Here is a 12,670-nt window from a genome sequence, read left to right as displayed (position 1 = left end):
GTAGCCAAGTTAAAGGTTCAAAGTATAGAACTCTAAAACCAAAAGAAATGTGTGACTCTTGCTTGGATCCCAGTTCAAAAGAACAGCTATAAAAAAATTTTAAGTTCAAATGAAAAGTGGGACAGGGAAGGGAAAAGGGGAAAAGAAGGAAAGGATAAGGAAAAAAAGAAGGAAAAAAATAGAAAAGAAGATTCTGTAAATAAGGAGAGGTAGAGGGGCTGAAGGAAAGGGAGGAGGATGGGGAAAAAAGCAACAGCAAGATGTATCTTGTACAGGTACAAATTCCCTATGATAAATGTGATCATTATATGTACCTAAAATGTACTAATAAACTTTTAAAAATAAGGACCAATAATAAAAAAAAGATCTACCACATCCTTAGAACTTCCCAGATAATATTTCCTGATAAGCAGTTTAGCTTTTTCTCCCATTTTAAACCAGGTTGATTTTATTTCTTCACTAAATCATGTTTTATTTACCCTCTGCTCATTTTCTATGGTTTTATTCTTGATTGATTCGTCAGTACTCTAATAGGGATACTTTACATACTATGGATATTATCTTTGCCTACATAAATGTCGCAGATTTTAAAAAAAAAATTTACATGGACTAGGAATTAAGGTAATATAGTATTAAAGAATTAACATTTATCTCCACAGTTGAGGTCATACAGAAGCATTTAAATGCATGCCAAAATAATTGAGGGACAAAGTCATGATGTCTAAAATCTACTTTCAGGTAGTTCAACAATAATACAAATAAGACACAAAGATTTTTAAAAAAAATGCCAAAATTAATCTAGACAATGAATACATACTAATGTTTACTACTAAACACTAATTTAGGATTTGATAAGGTAAAAGCTGTTTTAGAGACATACCAATTCATGATCATCCCTAATTATCAAGCTGTATATATTATATAATTGCCAGACTATAATGTTAAGAGTAGTTGCACTTTATTTTTACTCATTCTTATCAATATTCAAAGACTGACGAAAATAAACACATACTCACATGGTCCTTTTTATCTATTCTCTGATTAGTCTTCCTTAATTCCCCAGATGGGGTCAGAGATGGCTTAAAATAAACAGTTCTGTTTGTTGCTATGGAAACTGGCTTTGGGGTCATTAGTCTCTGAACAGGGGGATGCTGAGAGTCCACCTTGTAAGTAAACAGAAATATACGTACACATACTCATGAAAAATATTTGACAATAGCTAATGTGATCTAGAGACTGTGAGCACTTCCTAGATTCTCAGTAGATGCAAATAAACACCAACTGGAAAATCTACATAGAAAACTAACAAACGTATGTATTTACTTATATGCACATATGTACATATATAAAATTCTCAATCTTTCAGACTAAATTTTATTCCAAACATAACTTTTAAGGTATGTATATACATGTGCACAGAGAAAACACAACTAAGCGATATACAAAGCAGTTACATCTAAGCCTTTAATGGAATTTGCAGTATATTCCTAAAACTGGTTTTTCCCACATTTTCCCCAAATTACTGTCTATATGTTCTTTACTTAAAATTAAGATACTTCTGGCCAGGTATTAAAAAAAAGTTTTAGTTAAAATATAAGGAAAATGTTGTAAGTGGATTTTCCCCACTGTTATTTAAAAACCAAGCCAAACCAAAACTATTACAACTTAAGTCTAATCAGTAAAATACTGTTAAGACTCTTAGATTCTGAAACAAACTAATTTTATTGTCTAAATACAGTACACGAGTGTTTCGTTAACAGTCCTTTGCTACAGTGAAACGGTAAAAATCCTGTTGTTGTAACATCGCTAAGAAGCCAAGACCTCCTACTCTGTACAGAGACTGTCACGCTATGAATGCAGTCCTTTCGCTGAGCAGCAGCTGTAAACAGCACTGGTTTCCAGGGCAAAATCTCTATCTATTTACTAGCTCTTCCCTAAATCCTTTTCATAAACGTGACATTACAACTCAGTGAAACAGTCTATTTTTGGACTGTTTAGTTATATATGTGAAACACAAATTATAATACTCCATTTTGGCTTTTCCTTTTCTAGCACCCATTAACAAACTTTTATTTAAGTATATTCAACCATTAGTATGATTTTTTGTAATATTTTGAGACAGGTTCTCACAAAATTGGCCTCAAACCTGGACGATTCCTGCCTCAGCAACCCAAGTAGCTGGGACCACAGGCATGCACCACCACATTCAGCTCCCATTAGTAATTCCTACTGACAATAAGCATAAGCTTAAACTTTTACTTCTTTTGGAACAGTCTGATACAAAGGGGATCTGAGAAAAGTTAAGAGCTTAAATTAATCAATCCCATGACAGCTTTAATAAAATACCTACTGCCGGCCTGGTGTGGTGGCGCATGCCTGTAATTCCAGCACTTAGAAGGCTGAGGCAGGAGGATCCTTGAGTATTCAAGGCCAGCCTGGGCTACAAGGTGAGCTCAAGGCCAGCCTGAACTGCGGAGCAAGACCCTATCTCAAAGACAAAAAAAAGCCTACTGCCCAGTTAAAAACATCCAGGAGATTCTAAAATTGGAAAGCAACACTCTAAGAAAAAAAAATTCAATCTTAGCTTTCTTCTCTAGAATAATTTCAGTAACAATACTGTAATTCAAATTTTTATTTTTCCACAGTATCCTCAGTATACTTGAACCACATAAAATATACTGATAGAATACGAAGACATTTACATTCTACATTTTATTAGCAATAGTAACCTAGACTTATATTTTTGCTAGCTGATAAAACAGGTACCAAATTGAAATTCTATTACACAAAACAGATTTGATATAATGTCATCTGGTAAGTTTGCCAAGGTGACTAGGTTCAATGAAAGTTTCAGTTCACTGAACGTCTAGTTACTAAACATTTCAAACTTTGTTCACTATTTTATTGATCAAAGATAAGAGCAAGCTATAAAAACTACCCAGAACCTGAAGATGGAAATGTCAAATCACCAAAAAATGAATGGGCAGCTGTCAGGACATGTATATCCAAGTAAAAACAAGCTCATTTTCAAACACATTCCCTACTGACTATATAGCCAATATTTGTATTTACTAACTTTAAATACAACAATACTGCCAATACGTACTTTGAATAATTGTCTTACCTTCCGTCTTTTGCCCCAAAATTCTGTGGTGTCTATCCCACTCCTATCAAGAGGCTGAAAAAAGTAAAATAGTAAGTATTAGAATAGATGGAAAATTGAAAACTATGACTCTCATCATGTAACAGGCTTAAAAGTCAACTTACAGAATTCAGAGGAGAAACAACAGACGGAATTCTTTTCACATCCTGTTAAAGTAACAAAAATTTTTTTGTGTGAAAATAAAGATTTTCCACTGAATTCAAACTTCCTTACATGTCTACATGTAACAGTAATTTTACAAACTTACCGCTAAAGGGCTTGACATCTTCTCTAAAGATTGCAATATTCGCCGCGCTGTTGAACTGGTCACACCGTAAGACTGTGTGTTAAGTTGCTTAGCTTTCATCTGTTTTCTGACTGGTGCCTGGAAAGAAAACTCTGTGTTATCACTTGCAATGTAAAACTGAAGGCACATACTCCTATGCAATGAAAATTATGTATAAAACAGAACGGCTATCCAAACTCAAACAAGATTGGTGCACTGGCAGCAACCTACCTTTGGGAGATGTCATTAAAAGTTTATTTTTTCTTCCTAATGTCTTCATTAGAAACACAATTCTCTGCCTGATAAATTACCTCTATAACCAGAAGTGATCCAAAGGCATATACTCCTATGGAGTAAGAGCTGTCTTTTGTCTTACCTAGTAGAAATGAAACAACTGGAAAAAGTCCTAGCAATACTTTGTTCTACTTGGCCTTGACATTTAAAACAAACAACATTAAATTAATGAAAAATGAATTAAAGTATCTCTTATCCTCAAAATATTTAATTGAAGTAAATTCCAAGACAGCTAATAGGAGAGACTGTAGATTCCCTTTCTACTGCAATTTAACATTTTGATACTAATGTCTTGTTTCTAAAAAAAAAAATTTTTTTTTGGTACCAGGAATCGAACTCAGGATCTTGTGCTTGCCAGGCAGGCACTTGTGTTGCTGAGCTATATCCTCGGCCCTCTCAAATGTTAACATAACAAAAAGAAAACCTTAAAATACTCAAACTATCTTTTAATAAATGACTTTCTAACTTTTTAAATATTGAGATTAGGAAATAACCTTGTATGAATAAAACCTCATAAAGACCAGATCAGTACCCTTTAATACACAAGGAATACTTAAAATTCCAACAAAAACATTTCCTTTTCTCAAGAATGCATTACAGTCAGGCGTGATAGCACACGCCCTTAGTCTTAGCACTTGTGAAGCAGAGGCAGGAGGATCACCCAGGAGGATCACTGGGAGTATAAGGGCCAGCTTGGGCTCCATAGTGAGCACAAGGCCAGCCTGAATTGCATAGGCAGACCTTATCTCAAAAAAAAAGAAAAGAAAAGAAAAGAAAAGAAAAGAAAAGAAAAGAAAAGAAAAGAAAAGAATTATAATTCCAATAACCAACTGGACACTACAAAACCAAGTAATCTGACAATGAATAATATAAGAGAGAATATCACAAGGAAATTATAACCCAGTTTTTATAAAAATTGAATAATACTATTTCTCAACCAGATAGCAAAATATCATTATTTTCAGATCATTTACAGTGTTCTACTTCTGTTTTATTAAAGTCATGATGCCCATATTAAGGATTGCTTTTGAAGCTAAAAACTGTAACAAACATGAGAAAACATTAAAAAATATGCACCAGGAAAATAAAACAGCCTGCCCTTTCATTAAATTCCACTGGCTTTTTAGGGCCTCAGCTCACCTACCAATAAAATGGAACTGAATTCAGGTCTTTAATACGCCTCCCAGCTCTAACTCTCCAAGAAAGGAACATCAAATACACTTTATCCCAAACCTGCCCAGTTCAGGACTAGGGTCACAGTTCAGTAACAAAGCACTTGCATAAAAAACTCAAACCTGCTAGGTTTGATTCCTAGCACCCCAATAACAAAAAAAAAAAACTAAAACAAACAAAAAAATGCAATGTCATTTATAAATATTTCAAAGCCTCTGTTTAGACAGATTCTAAAGGATTAGACTCGGTCTTGGCACTAAAGAAAAAAGCAGCAAAAACTTATTAAAAGACTTCTATGAATCAGAGGCTTGCAACATCTTAATAGTTCATCTTAGAAGCAAACTGGAAAAAGTTTCTAAAATATATGTTAAAAGCTCACCACCTAACACGAATATCCAGGTAACATTTTCTCTTTTTAAAAATTTGGTCCTCATAAACACATTCAGAAATAAGTCTCAAAATTACTGTCACCAGCCGTGGTGGAGTATCCCCATAAGAGCAGCACTTGGGAGATTGAGGAAGGAGGATCACCACCAATCCAAACCAGCCTGGGCTACAATGTGAGTTTAAGGCCAGTCTGGACTACATAGCAAGAGCCTACCCCTCCTTGGCAAAAAAAAATACTGTCAATTATATAATACTCTAAATAGGAAACCAAGTAACTACCTTAAAAACAAAACTAACGTGTCAAGAATACTAATTTCAAATGTTTTCTATGCTTGTCTTAGACTGCTATTTTACATAGAATTATCTTTAAAATGCCAATTGATATATGGTGCCACACACCTGTAACCCCAGCACTATAGGAGCTAAAGAAAGATCATAACTTATGAAACTCAGGGAGACCCTGTCTCAAAATTTTTTTTTTAAAAGCCTGGGTTCAATCCAGAATACCACCACTATAAATTTTTTTAAGTCAAAATCTTTAATGTAAAACAAAAGCACCAAAGCAACATACAAACAAAATACAATTTTTATAGTCTTTGAGAAAATGGGAAAATTTCAAGACGGTAGAGTGGTGAGCAGCAGAAAAATAACCTCTCCAAGAGTTGCCATCCAGATAATGGAATACAGCAATGTGGGAAAAAGAAGAAGGAGGAAAGTGAGTCCCCTGGACTCAGGAGGGAACTGAGGCACAAACTGAAGCCCACAGACAGTGAAGACAGAAACTTCAATGTAGAAAAAGGAGGTAGTCAAGGCACCTTCTCTCTGAGATAGGACTCACTGAGTGAGAGAAGAGACTCAGACCTGCAGACACAAGACAAGTGCTGGCGACCACAAAGGCCAAGAGAGATGCAGCAGTGGAAGGCAGCAGCGGACACAAAGGACTGCACTAGTTGGCAGTGAGTGCTGAGGACTCGGTCATCCCACGTGAGACAGCAATTGGCCAGGACCCATCTTGGACAGGGACCAGCTGAGCTCAGAACTCAGGCTGCTGGCTCCATCTAGATGGAGCTCAGCCCCACAGAAGGTACACACTGACAGGTGCAGACTGCTACAGGGTACAGGCTTGCTGATATTATTCACTATGCAGCCAAAAAGCACTGCTGGCTTTTTGGGATAAATCAACATGGATTGGGACTCTGTCTCCACATGTTCTTTACCAGTGACAGCAGAGACAAACCGAAAGTGCACTTTTTCTTTTTTGCTCTGTTTTTGCTTTGTTGTAGTAGTAGTTTTGTGTTTTTTTTCCCCTTCATTGTTTGAACTTGCTTTTATATGAATGTAAACGTGGGATCTAGCCACTTTGTGGTTGTGGACCTGTTCCATTCTTTTTAACTCTTCCTTCTCTCCCTCCCTACAGTCTTCAGCACCACTTCCCCAAAGTTAGCGTGATTCCCCTTTATCCTCCAGCCTTATTTCGAATCTCTGCCTCTTCTTCCACTTCTCTATTTTCTCCCTAACCCATTTTAAATACTAACCCCTAGGGGCAAAATTGACATACTAAAGACATGCATACTACATACAATTTTCTGGTTTGTTTTAGATCTTATTTATATAACCTAGTTATATAAATCTAGTTCATACAGTTAAAGGTGACAAATTAATGGTTACTTCAGTTTGTGATTGTCTAGGCAATGTTTTATGTTACTGTCATTGGAACTGCTATAGCCAAAAGTGACATAAGTGTTCTAAACAGCTGTTCTTCCTGCTGCTCTAAGACTGAGATTCAGTAAGGGTCAGAGAAAATACTGTGACCCCATTGCCAAACAACCAGGGTCTGGATCAAACAGACAGCAACATCTCACCCACAATAAACTGAAGATGTAAGACCTTACACGACCCTCAAAAACCAAAAAGCAGCTACACCTTGAAGATACTTGTGGGAAGTAATCATTTCCTAAGGGTTCTAAATACTAGCAATAAAATAAATAAATAAATAAATAAATAAAAGCAATAAAGCAACCCACGATAGGCAATTCACAAGCATCACCCCAGGAAATAAACTAAAAAGAGACAAGAAAATAAGACACTTAAACAAAATGCAGCCCCAAATGTCCAGTTCACCAAAGGCAAACCCAGGAAGCAATGCGGTGAGGCAATCCCAAAGGTGCCAAGCAACCCTCTCTGAAGAGTTAACAACAAAGCAATTGGATGAGGCTCTAAAATAAATCAAATTGGAAATTTCTCACATAACTACAGAGACCCTATCTACATTGAAAACCATGCTTAGTGACTGTAGAGCAGATACAGACAAAAAAATAGAGCGTCTTAAGAAAATTATAGAGCCACGGATATAGCTCATTGGCACAGTGCCTGCCTGGAAAAACCGAAGTCATGAGTTCGATTCCCAGTACCCAAAAAAAGAAAAAAGAAAGAAAGAAAATCACAGAAGCCATGAATGCTCAGCACAGGTAAGAAATGGAATCCATAAGGCAAATTCAAAGCACATAACCAAGAGAATAAAAATTCCATTGAAAGTACTCACAGATTAAGCCAATGTGAGGACTGGACCTCAGAAACAAAAGATAGGCTTGCAGTTACAGATCATGAAAAGAAAGATTTCTTAAAAATAACAAGACACCATTAGAAATCAATACAGTAGCTGTAAGACTATTCAAAGAACAATAAGATTGACTGCAGTCAATGAAAAAGCAGGAGATAGCACAAATGATATATAAAAAAAAGTTCACAGACATCAGGGCAGAAAAGTCTCCCGACAGAAAAACACCAATTTGATACACAGTTAAATGAGGTGTACAGAACTCCAATTAGCCATGATCAAAAAAAAATCTAGAGCTAGGCATATCATGATCAACATTTCAGAAATTCAACACAAGAATAGAATACTAAAAGCTGTTAGGGAAAAGAAACAAACCATCTATAAAAAAAAGCCCATCAGAATTATAGCTGACTTCTCAGCACAAACTCTGAAGTCAAGGAGAGCTTGGACTGAAGTATTTCAAGTTCTAAAGGAAAACAATCTTCAACCTAGACTGATGTACCCCACAAAAGTATCTTTCTAAACCAATGGAGAAATACTATACTTCCATAACAAAGAATATCTGAGGAAATTTATGACCACCAAACCAGCGCTCCAAAATGTTTTGAAGGACATTCTAGAAAGGGATAACAAGGACTATAACCACATGAACCCCAACTGAAATAATCCACCAGGCAAGGCAAACAATTAAACAGAAGGAGGGGAAAAAAGGGAGGAGACAAAAGGAAAATAACACAACAAAGACAAGTTAATGTATTATCAGTTATAACCATTAATATCAATGGCCTCAATTCACCAATTAAAAGACACCACCTGGCAGACTCGATCAAGAAACATGATCCAAAAAAAAAAAGAAGCAGCATGATCCAAGAATATGCCGCATAGAAAAAACACACCTAATTAAAAAAGAAATTCATAGACTGAAAGTCAAAGGATGGAAAACAACACTCCATTGAGACAGGAACACATAAAAAAGCAAGAGTAGCTATTCTATTTGCAGACAAAGTAAATTCCAAGCAAGACTGATTAAAAGAGGAAAAGGAGGTCACTACATCCTTGTAAAAGGAACAATCCAAGAGGAAGAAATAATAATCATAAATATATATGCAATAAATACCAGTGCACGCAACTATATAAAACAAATACTAATAGGCATGAAAAATCAAATAAGCACTAATACAATTATACTGGGAGATTTCAATACCCCACTGACACAAAAAGACAGACCAACTAGACAAAAAAAATCAACAAAGAAATAAAAAACTGAACCAACTTTTACACAACAGGACCTAGTAGATGTCTACAGAGTGTTCCACCCCACAACATCACTGGAAGAAAGATAGCCTCTTTAATGGTGATGGAAAAACTGGCTCTGCACATGCCAAAGATTAAAATTGGACCCATATCTTTCACCATGCACTCAACTAAATTTGAAATGGACCAAAGATCTAAATATTAAAACAGAAATATTAAATCTGTTGGAAGACAGAACATGTAAAACTCTTCAAGACATTGGTGTACACAAATACTTTATGAATAAAATCCGGATCCCACAGGAGCTATCACGAAGAATCAACAAATGGGATGTGCATCTTACTAAAAAGTTTTGCACAAACCAGGAGGTGGTGCATGCCTGTAATTCCAGGGAGATTAATTGGGAGGTTGTAATCGGGAGGTTGAGGAAGGAGGATCAATGCAAGTTCTACAATGCAAGGGCTACAAAGTGAGCTCAAGGCCAGCCTGAACTGCATAGCAAGACCCTGTCTCAAAAAAGACACATACAAAAAAAAAAAGTTTTTGCACAGCAAGAGAAGCAATTAACAGAGTGAAGAGACAATCCATAATGTGGGAAAAAATGTTTGCCAGATGTTCCTCAGACAAAGGTTTACTATGGAAGACGTACAAAGAACTCAAAAAAAAAGAAAAAAAAAAAGGTCAATCTTGAAAGGCATTATGGAATGAAAACCAGATTCAAAGGGCTATATACTATATGACTACATTTACATGACACATTCTAGAAAAGCCCAAACTACAGGGGAAAAAATAGGTAAATGGTTGTCAGAGGGTGATGGTGGAAAGACAGAATGCACAAGGTAATGTTTTGGGGTGATAGAAATATTTGATTATTTTTGCAAAGTGGTTATGCAACACTGTGTTTTAACTACAAGTCAAATACACCTATGTATTAAGGGTAAAATTTATTAAGTGTAACTTATACTACAGTTTAAAATGAAAATAGGAATTATTAATTATACTTCCTAGAACACAACAAACCTAATACAAAAATATTCACTTAGTTCTACTAATGTCCATTACCTTGAATTAAAAAATTAATACACACAGTTCTATGGTTTTACCAAACAACAATTAAAGGTCTATGTTGAGTGTCAACAGTCTCTTAGTATTTAGTTATAGAGAGGAAAAAGATTATCGTCACCTATGCACACCAACCTGATAAGGTGTACTTCGTAGCTTCGACTGTCTTACGGCAGCTGCTGCCCCACCATATGTTGTTTTCCCAGGATAAAAAGGAGAATCTCCAAGCTGACTTGTTTTAAGATTTGAAGAATTCCCAAGTGACTGCACAGAAACACAACAACAAATTAAAAACAAAAATACTGAAAACCAATGTGATTAAATACAATCCAGTTCATACTCACAGGGGAAAGCGTTCCAAAGGCAGACAAGTTGAATGCTGGTTTTTTTGAGCTGGAGGCAGTGTGCTGTGAGACTGACTGAGAGCGATCAGGCTCTGGAGACCACAAATGTGGCAATGAAGTGTTCTTTGAAACAGCTATATCTGAAACAAAAAACACACAACTTATAGTTATACACCAATTGTAAGACCCTACATTTTTTTTTTGCATGTTTTCTTTTTTTTAATTTTAAAGAGAAAAAAAAAAAAACAGAACTTCAGAACAGAATTAACAATGCTTAATATATTATGTATTGTTATCCACAAATCAGTTGCTCAGATTACAAGCAAATTTTCATGCCATGAAATTTACATTTAGTATCAAAATTATTACCAACGGCTAAGAATACCTTTATCAGATGCTCTTGAAGAAAAACCACTGGTAGTTGAGATGTTATCATCATCATGTTGAGAGGTAGAATCTTTAATTTCCTTTACAAGGGAAAATCCAGAACTGCCAATTGGAAATGCCGAAGATGTGGATGGTTGACAGTGTAATGTAGGGGATTCCAACACAGAGAAATTTAAATGGCTCCGATGAAGAGAAGGCCTTGTTAATACATCTGGATAATTTGAAGCAGTACTAGTTGTTGAAGGTTCTTATAAAAGGAGTAACAATATAATGAATACAAAACTTAGAAAAAGTAATAATACACTATTGCAATAAAATAATTATTTTAAGAAATACAGTTTCAATGCAAATCACCAACCCCTCCTATGATAAGCTCAATTTAATATATTCTTCAGCTGGGAAAGGTTTCATCTAGCTAAAATATATTACTTAACCTGTTGTCAAAATATGTGTTAAGGAAATCACATACAACTTCTTAAATTATATATATGAATGGATTCTCTTTAAATAGGTGCTACTGGAAGACTTACTCACTAAAAAGAAAATGAAAAACACTAAGAAAATCATGAAACCACAGGCTTAAGTTTTTCCCCACAGCAACAGCCATTACTTCTATCTCCTCCCAGATATTCTTACGCATATACAAATAACAGATTTTTCCCTAAACACATATTATACCTCCTGTTCTGTGACTTTTTCATTTATCAATATAATTTTTTCTACATTTAGAGCACTCCTTTTTAAAACCATAATGTTTTCTGTCATGCCATAATACTGATTATAATATTCATTCAATTATTTTCCCAATCTGCCATAAACACACATGAATTTATAACTGCATATAAATGCAAGAGTATTCAATGCATAAACCTATGGTTCTCCATTTTAAGTACATATGAGAAAAAGCTATTAAATATTTCTGAGCCATTCACAAATGATATGATTCAGTAGGTCTGAGGTTATCTTATAAATTAGCCTAAGCAATCCCAGATATCCTAAGAATCAATATAATAAACAATTATAAGTGGAACTGCTCTGTCCGATTACATCAGATTGAGTACTCATTTTTGCTTGACAGATATTAAACTGTGACTCAAAGGATACCATGGCCAGGCGTTGCAGCACACGCCTGTAATTCCGGCACTCAGAGGCACAGGCAGGAGGATCACTGCAAGTCCGAGGCCAGCCTTGGCTACATAGTGAATTCAAGACCACCCTGAACTACATAGTGAGACCCTGTCTCAAAAAACCAAAAGAACTGTTGGGCATAATGGTGCATGCCTGTAATCCTAGCATTCAGGAAACTGAAGCAGGAGGATCATCACGAGTTTGAGGCCAACCTTGGCTACATAGTGAGTTCAGAACCAGACGGGAAATATGTAAAGAAACTCTGCCTCAAAAAAAAAAAAAAAAATAGGGCCGGAGATATAGCTAAGTGGCACAAGCGCCTGCCTAGCAAGTGCAAGGTCCTGAGTTCGATTCCTGGTACCAAAAAAAGAAATAGATAGATAAATAAAAAACAAAAGGAATAGCAAATGACAATGTACTCATTTCCCCATATTCTCCAACACTAGATATTGACCATTTTTAATTTCTTTAAATTGAATATATCAAATAGCATCATTATTTGTATTCATTTAATAAAAGGACTCTGGGGCATCCATCTCTAGATTTATTGGTCTTTCTTTTACTCTTACCTGCTTTTTGAGATAACCTCTCAGATTTATAAGATTTATTTTTTGACCAGTAATCAAATGTGCTATGATAGCTAAAATCCTACAACT

At 35.5% G+C, this 12,670-nt stretch overlaps 1 protein-coding gene across 6 annotated transcripts in view; it reads right to left on the bottom strand.

Moving 5' to 3' along the window:
• Nup153 (nucleoporin 153kDa) overlaps window positions 1-12,670 on the bottom strand; it is a 79,766-nt gene that overhangs the window by 36,518 nt on the left and 30,578 nt on the right. For 5 of the 6 annotated variants that reach the window (XM_005403401.2, XM_005403403.1, XM_013503820.1 and 2 more), the window contains 7 exons: window positions 10,885-11,133; window positions 10,500-10,639; window positions 10,291-10,419; window positions 3,411-3,527; window positions 3,268-3,309; window positions 3,125-3,178; window positions 1,017-1,163 (listed from right to left, as the gene is read on the bottom strand). In XM_005403401.2, coding sequence (XP_005403458.1) covers window positions 1,017-1,163; window positions 3,125-3,178; window positions 3,268-3,309; window positions 3,411-3,527; window positions 10,291-10,419; window positions 10,500-10,639; window positions 10,885-11,133 — 878 coding nt within the window. The remainder of the gene's footprint in view (window positions 1-1,016; window positions 1,164-3,124; window positions 3,179-3,267; window positions 3,310-3,410; window positions 3,528-10,290; window positions 10,420-10,499; window positions 10,640-10,884; window positions 11,134-12,670) is intronic. The other variant, XM_005403397.2, reaches the window with a different exon arrangement.

This window comes from Chinchilla lanigera, unplaced genomic scaffold (genome assembly GCF_000276665.1).
Source record: "Chinchilla lanigera isolate Chin_1 unplaced genomic scaffold, ChiLan1.0 scaffold00082, whole genome shotgun sequence".
Taxonomy (NCBI): Eukaryota; Metazoa; Chordata; class Mammalia; order Rodentia; family Chinchillidae; genus Chinchilla; species Chinchilla lanigera.
Note: the sequence above shows the minus strand (reverse complement) of the source record. Positions and strands in the feature narration are given on the sequence as shown.